Consider the following 8,406-nt stretch of genomic DNA (forward strand, 5'->3'; position numbering starts at 1 on the left):
AATCCTCTCGATTCTCTGATCTGATCGAGCTTCTTGAGGCGAGAATTCGACAGCACCTCTCTCCTTGCTTCTCCTTCAAAAGGTGTGTGTTCCGGCAACACCTTTCCAGAGTGTGTGTAGGTGTGTGTGTGTGTGTGTGTGTGTGTGTGTGTGTGTGTGTGTGCAGGTCTTTAAATAGGCTCCTACAATCTGAAAATCGATTTGTGCTGCTATAAGCATCTGAGTGAGCACTCAGTCTCTGCATTGGCAAGTTCAGTTCCCCTACCCACCAAGTGTCAGGTTGGCTTGGTTAACTGACTCTGAGACTTAGTTACTGGCTTGGTAACTCTCCCAGGACTCCCACAAAGCAAGAGGGCGTCCCCTAGCTGCTAAAGCTGATCTGGAGTGGGCTGGAACCTGTTCCCACACAGTCCCGAACCCCTCGGTACCTCCCCGGGCAATTTTGAGAAAATTTGATTCTATGCTAAAATGGGTCATACGAGTCGGATTTTGATGCCGAAAATTGCTATAGCAAGCTCTAACTAAGGCGTACTGGCCATAGTACCTGCCATATTTAGCAACCCCCGGGTCCAAAAATGCATTTTTTTGAAATTCCGGGTACAGGTGCAGTTTTTCGAGACGATCAAAACTGAACGGATCGGGTGACCAAAAACTTACTATTTTTGAAAATTTTTTACAAAAATTATTTTAATTCACATTTCGGAGCTTTAAAACATTCTAAATATCATGGCACTGACAGAATCTGAAAAACTGCTAAAAATAATAACTTATTCAATTATTTTCATTTCAAGGTACAATGGTGTTCTTTTTTATCGGGGTCAGAGACCTTACAATTAAGCACTGAGCTCCCAAGTAGAAGCTCTATTATATGGTCATCATCCCCTCATTTTGGAAGTAACTACATAGGGATGTCATCGATAAAAACATCTTGGAATCTATTTAGAAAATTAGACTACTCTAATTCTTGTTGATTCCTACTACTTTGTTTCGGTTACATTAGCATTATTTATGGACTCTTTGACAAAAATCATATATGCAGAAATTGAGCTTTTCATTGACTTATCAAAAGCATGTGAATTTTTAAGCATTCGGCTTTGCTTTGCTGCACTATGGCGCTCATACACAGGCTTGAAGATGTTAGTGATGAGGCCTATGTCAATGACAAGGCCTAGTTGCATTGCCAAATAGATAGTAGTGGCTCGGTTGCCTTTTGTCAATAGAAACATCGCTTGGTGGCACATCTTTCCTCCACATAAAGCCTTCAAAAATAGGTTTTTTCCTCAATTTCAAGTGAGATCGGCGATTACTTATTGTAGTATCCATGCTACCTATTGTCCTTGATTCATATATTGATGAAGCAAGGTTGAGTTGCAACACATTGACAATTTACTAGTCCTACCCTGATAATACATATAGTCATGGGATAGCGGCTTGCTTCCTCTTCAATATCTACACTTGGAAGGCCATGCGGTCCCACAAAGAAAATAAGAAGCAACCCCACATGTACACATTAACCCTCCAATGCCACGTGGAGAACATCTAGCAATTCGATCCAATGGTCAAAGAATTGCACCAAAACACCCCACTTTCCCCTTTGGTCTTATGTAAGCCAAAAACCATATTCCCCCCTCTCTCTCTCTCTCTCTCTCTCTCTCTCTCTCTCTCTCTCTCTCAATAAAGCGAAGTCATTTAAATATACCTTCATAAGTTCAGAATAGTCTGAACTCACGAATAATACAACACTCACAAAACTACAAAAGAAAGGGACGCAAGAAAACAAGAAAAAGAAAAACTAAATCACTTTATTTGCTACTAAACAAACTAGATAAAACAAACCATTATTCACTGAAGAATGTTTTAGAAAAGGCATAAGCAAAATAAGTTGAAGGCACTTACTTGACTAAAACTTGAAACAAGTACTCACTTTAGCCTAACAAGGATAAGACGTCTCAAAACTTAATCTTAGAAACCGAACTCCACACAACGATTTCTAAAGGAACAAATTCTTAAGTCCTAATGGAAGCTAAACACTAGAAATGATTACTACTACAAACCTATAAAGAAGAGGCTGAAAATAACCAAAGAAGTACAAAGATCCAAACTTGACAATATGTGACCTCAACTTCGCTCCTTGTCCAAACAGGAAGAATAAAATTATCAACTTTATCATGCATAGCTTGGACAACAGCTATGACATCCCTACTACTCACATCGTCGGTGCACAAGATCAGTATGTGCAAGTTTGTATAGGGGTCATTTATATGGAAAACCCACATGTGTGCGAGGGACTACATGTATGAAGAGAAGCTTACACTTACTTGCAAGGATTTGCAAAAAGAAAGGTACCATTTTCCTTAAAAAGCTTATGAATCGTGACAAGTAACTGAATATTTCAATGAGTGAATAACTAATGGCAAAGCTTTGCTAGCCACTTCAGACGAAGGCAAGATCATAGAATAGGATATCAAAGCAAGCCACAACACCTGGAGAACTCGCTGAGCTAAATGATCCAGGCCTGTAGAGAGCTTCTTCAGACATAGCCATCAATCAGTTGATTGCTTGAAAGTCCGGAATATCAACAGGATACATATCGATCCTATCCAACCATGGGTTCTTCACTTTGGGCTTCTTCACTGTCCTCAAAGCTCTCCACACGGCGCTATTGCACTTGAATCCAGATCCGAACGCGAATTGCCACACCCTGTCTCCCCTCTTCACCCTCCCTTTAGCCTCCAAGTAAGCTAGCTCATACCACATTGAGCTGCTGGATGTGTTCCCAAACCTGTGCAGCGTCATCCGACTCGGCTCGAGGTGCTTGTCCGAGAGCTCCAAGTTCTTCTGCAGCTCATCCAGCACTTGCCTCCCCGCCGCATGTATACAAAAGTGCTCAAATGCAAGCTTGAAGTCAGGAATGTATGGCTTCATTTCCTTCTTGTTGAAGACCCTCTTGCAAAGTAAAGCTCCCAGAAAGAGGAGCTGCTCTGAGAGTGGGAGTACAAGCGGCCCCATTGTGGTGATGTTTGTCTTCAATGCGTCGCCGGCCACTTCAGCGAGATCTTGGGAGAGAGACAGCCCCTTCTGCATGTTCTCATCCTCTTCTTGATAGATGGATTTGAAGCTCCGAACATCTGCACCCTTGTGGGTTCTCACAATAGTCTTCAGCTCATACTTTGCTCTCCTTATCTCAGAGCTCTTATTTGAGAGGAGAATGGCGGCACCGCCTAAGCGGAAGACGCAATTGGGAAGTAGCATGGATTCCTTGTTGCCCATGTACCAACTCATGGTGATGTTTTCAGTGCTAACAACAACAGCATAAGAGCCACCATGAGCCTGGAGCATGTCATTGGCCAAATCGAGAGCGATAACGCCTGCGCTACATCCCATGCCACCGAGGTTGAAGCTCAGGATGTTGCCCCTCATTTTATAGTGGTTGATGATCATGGCAGAGAGAGAGGGGGTAGGATTGAAGAGGCTGCAGTTGACAACTAGGATGCTGACGTCCTTCGGCCTCACCTTCGTCTTTTCGAAGAGCTCATCGAGGACGCTAAACATGACCAATTCAGCCTCTGCTCTCCCTTCCTTCATGCTAATAGAAGGGGGAGTAGCAAGCACAGACCTTGACATGGAGGTCTCCTCACCAAGACCAGACCTCTCCATAGCCCTCTTCATGCATTCCATGCTCTGCTCATTGAACTTGCCCGTCTCTTCGGCATGCTGCAAGAACCCTCTCCTTGTCAGTTGCAGCTCTTGAGGAGGCTTGAAGCAGGCAAAATCCACCAAATACACAGGCCTTGGTTTGGACATGATGTAGAGAGTGGCCACAAAGACCACAACTCCGGAGCAGACAATGAGGCTCACCAAATTGAACTCCAAATGCTCCCATAGCTGCCATAGATCATGTCGCGACAGAGTCCCGACCTCCGCGCTGAATGCAGCAATCAAGACAGGAATGGTGAAGAGGTAAATGGCATGGCTGATGAGGTAGTGATAGCCAAGCTTCACATACTTGAGGTTCACTGACTGAAGAAAGTCTGGGAGGCGGCGGCGGACACGCACCGAGAAGCTCATGGAGCCATTGGGAACAATCTCTGTGTCTAGCAAGGACTCCTCTTTGACCATGGTTAATGGTGTGATCAATAGGTGGGAAAGCTACTGAGGGGAGAGGTGAAGCTCAAAGGGCAACTCTCCACATCAGAAAAGAGAAGACACACAGTTTTATGCACTCACAGCTAGGTCTCTCTTCTTCTCTCACACAAGAGCGCGCACACGCACGCACACACACACACATGAAATGCCCACTTCAAATAACGACAAGCATTATATAAGCGCAGACTCCAGAGTCCAGAGCTTGAGTTCAGCTCAAATTTAGCTATCGACAAGCACAACTGCAACGACTCACCTAGCATTGGAAATTTGTATGTTTGAGCACTCCCCCTTTCCAGCTACCCGACGATCCTGTGTGTGTGTGTGTGAGTGTGTGTGTGTGTGTGAGAGAGAGAGAGAGAGAGAGAGAGAGAGACTAGTTCTTGTTCAGCAGTAGAAATCTAGGTTGGCAGCATTAATAGCCCGTTTCAAAATTCAGCGTGCCCATCCTCGGGCCGGACAGGTGTGAGGCCGTCCAAGCTCCCCTCCGCCCACTTTGACGTCACACCGCCCTCCTTCAGTGCACACCTACCTACATTTTTCTGTCCTCAACTTTCAAGTTGTTCTCGGACAATACTTGTCATACAATCTCACCGCTAATTTGGGCAATGAGGGTGTTTACACACCGCCTATTCACAAAAACGGGTTGCGCAAGCCATGGCGTGGAATTGTACATGACGGGTAGTATTTGGCTTCGCAAGTTATACATCACCAAGAGAGGCGTCTGCATAGTTGGAAGCTTGTGTCGCATAGAAATTGAAGCCAAATACTTGGATATACACATGGACATTTCTATACTTAGATATACAGGATGTTTCTTTTAAAGAGAGAGAGAGAGAGAGGGCTCTGTCACTGAAAAGCTGCCGCATGCTGCGAACCTCCTTTGATGGGCGAGCGTTGAGGATTAACTATGTCGCCCATCTCTTGTCTTTTGTCTAGTTGCCCACGTGGTTTTGTTATTTTCTTTGTCTAATTCGTTGGTTTTTTGGGCAATGGCTAAGTATCGGGGTGCTTGCCCCCTTGTAGATGACTGGTACAACCAGTCAAAACATTTAAAAGGTTTTGAGAGGGGCCAACATCTCTTGTAGCTTTATCTATTGCATTAGATATGATATCCTCACGTGCCTGCATGCAGGCAAAGTCGCTCAAGTTGACTGGATACTAGGTAGGGCTTGGTTTCCACGATGGCAAGCATCTTGAGATATAACCAAATCCGGTTTTCTGCTTTTGTTGGTTGCATGTCTTTGCATGGGTGTGTGATCAGTGGTGTGTCTGTTTGTTCTTAGTGATGCCCCATTTGCCACATAGGAGACACTTGCAATGATTTGGTTTGGTTTGATTTGATTTGATACTTTGCACTCAAATCGTAGTAGAATTATTCCAGCGGCTCTTCAGGATCAGCTTGGGATAGGTGCCACACTTTTATCAGACGGTGGGCGACATCAGCATTGTTCTTCACATTCTAGGTGGGAATATCATATTGGAGTACTCTCCATTGAAATGGTTCATCCTCCACTCCTCACACTTTCCAAGATGATCGGTGGTTACAGAAAGTCATAGACTCCATGACAGTTTGTATATTCCACAAGCAGGCCGCTTATGGCACTTATGGAAATCTCTATACTTAGATATACATGATGCTTCTGAAAGAGAGAGAGAGAGAGAGAGAGAGAGAGAGAGCTAAGGCTCTATTGTTGAAAAACTGCCACCCGCCAACCTCTTGTGATGGGCAAGCATTAGGGCTTAACTCTGCTGCCCATCACCATCGTGCCCTTCCTCCCTCTTATCTTCTTGTCCTATTGCCCATGTGGTTTTGTTCTTTTCTTTTTTTGATTTATTGGTTCTCTTAGCAATGGTTGATTATCAGGGTACTTGCCCCCCTATAGGTGACCGACACACCTTTAACCTTGATTATCCAATACCGAATTTGAGAATGTTGCAAGGAGACCTACGGCACTTGGAAACATCTTATTGGAGGGAGATAATTAAAGCACCTCATTGGAGGGAGAAATTTGAAAAAACAGATAGCTAAACGTCTACATGACCAAATGAAGGCAAAGAGAAAGCTATGGTCTTCAGCTAATTCTAGAAATGCGAGGCGAAGACTTCGCTAATTGTAGAGCAAACCCAATACTCTATATAGTTCTTTTTTTTTTGGGGGGGGGGACGGGGGGGGGGGGGGGGAGAGAGACTAGTGGCAGGCCTCATCTCTTGTTTGTGTCTTCTTCACTCTGTGTCGTTTTCTCTTCTTAGAGTGTTTACACACAACCTATTCACAAAAATAGGTTGCCCATGCCATGGCGTGTAATTGTACTATAAGAACCTAGGGACTGCCTTGAGAGATTCTCCGCCCTGCCACCCATTATATAGGCCCTTGGCCACCTTCTATAGAATCCCGTCTCCACACCTAGCAATTGGCCCTTGGCCTAAATCCATGACCCCCCTGGGTTTTCCCTTGGCCTGACATTATTCCCCCTTGGAGAAGCGTTTTCTTCCTCAAAAACAAAAGTGGTGATAGCGTCATTAAAAACACTAATGTTTTCGGCAACAATGGCATCCTTCATGGATCATGTTGTCCTTTTGACTGGAGTACAGTTCAATAGGAGGTTCAATAAAACCAAAAAAAGCATCTTGATTTTCCACATCGTTGTCCCTTTGTCACCATCTTGTGTAACCGGCCCATAACCAACATAAAGTATAGGCTCCATTTAGACCTCACTTGAGTATGATAAATGAATTATCACAACTAAGATGTACCCAAAAGAGTACCTCTTTTCACATTCTATGAAATTAATTGACTGATGTAACTCATCAGCAAGTATAAGTCCTTGACTTGTTATCAATCTTCATCGGTAAACAACCCCACTATAGCTAGTATTCAAGGTTGGGAACCTGACTTAAACATGAAGAGACTAAACTTAGTCACAAACATGCTTTTTCTTAGAGTAAGCAAACTCCAACTAGAGAGATATATGATTTCTAATTGGATTGCTTGGTGCTAATGAACGTGCCTAGCATATCCTTTAGCATAAGATTACGCATGTAAATATCTATCTATCCTCTTTGTTTAGATGACAATATTTATGTGTATTTCCCCATCGTTTACAGACAATCTTCCAAAATGACTGGTAAACAGGGATCACAACTACCTTACAACATTGTTGAGGAATCTACAATGTTATAAATAACCATCTTGGTTAACTTGAAAGATCCACAAGCACCCAAACCGAGCTATGTTGGAAAATCCAAAATTTAATCTCATAGAGATACTACACATAGAGTGCAAAATGCTTTCGAAGTGACACGAATATGCATGCCACTCCAAATCATCCTTTGCTAAACACTAGGGCCCATAAGACCTACTATGCATGCATTTGGCAAAAACAGATTCAAACCTACATAACCATGATCCTACCTACCAACGCTTATGGGTAACCTTATGCTCATAGCTCACAGGGAAAGAACTAAATACTTTCCATGTGAAAGCCGTGGTAACATATTTGGACCATAATAGAATGTGAAAATCAATCACACCTAGGTACCAACTGAAACATGTTCATTAATAGAATATAGCTTTGCTACATGTATATACAACCATACGTTGAAGTTGTTTAACAACACTTGTACCTTAGCAAGGTTGACTAGGTGTCCGACAATTTCTGGCCACTAAAATTATTCCTAATACGATGTGCTCAAAATGGTTTGATAAAGGGATTGGACCAGCACCTGGGGACTTTGTCGCGATGCATAATTCAAATAATGGCCGCCAGTGTCAGTCCAGAGACTCATATTCTCCACATGTGGAATAAGTCTTAGATAAGGATGTCTGAAAAAAGAACATCCTTCAAGTACGAGATATACTTGGGTGTGGAGGTAAGTGTAAACACTCAGTGACATGAGTGAAAGGGACCCTCATTAACCTTGCTCCACACTGGCTAAACCAAAATCCTTGAGTTCCTATACCATGTTGTATCCCATGTGACAACATGTGCCAAATCCTACATGTAGGTCCATATCTGGATAATGAAGAAATGTAATTTGGACACTACGGTCCTAAATACTTTGCTCCTACATGACCTTGTCATGTCTCTGAAGAGCAAAATGGATGAAACAATAGAAGTTGATACATCCTATTCAAAAAAATAAACAAAAACATAGTCGAAAATGAAAGAAAACCAAATCAGTATGGAGGTTGAACATAATGTTCACTTACCCGTAGTTATATGCACATAACAAATTTTCCACCTGCAAGGCCTAGGAACA

General features: G+C 43.1%; 1 protein-coding gene across 1 annotated transcript; it reads right to left on the reverse strand.

The window, feature by feature from the left end:
• Positions 1–2,127: 2,127 nt before the first annotated feature.
• Positions 2,128–4,482, reverse strand: LOC147430602 (3-ketoacyl-CoA synthase 10-like). Its single transcript, XM_086493193.1, has one exon. The coding sequence runs from the start codon at positions 4,117–4,119 to the stop codon at positions 2,548–2,550; it is 1,572 nt and encodes a 523-aa protein (XP_086349319.1). The 5' UTR covers positions 4,120–4,482; the 3' UTR covers positions 2,128–2,547.
• Positions 4,483–8,406: the final 3,924 nt, after the last annotated feature.

The sequence above is a fragment of the Adiantum capillus-veneris genome, chromosome 21, assembly GCF_014529385.1.
Source record: "Adiantum capillus-veneris isolate H3 chromosome 21, ASM1452938v2, whole genome shotgun sequence".
In the NCBI taxonomy this organism is placed as follows: Eukaryota; Viridiplantae; Streptophyta; class Polypodiopsida; order Polypodiales; family Pteridaceae; genus Adiantum; species Adiantum capillus-veneris.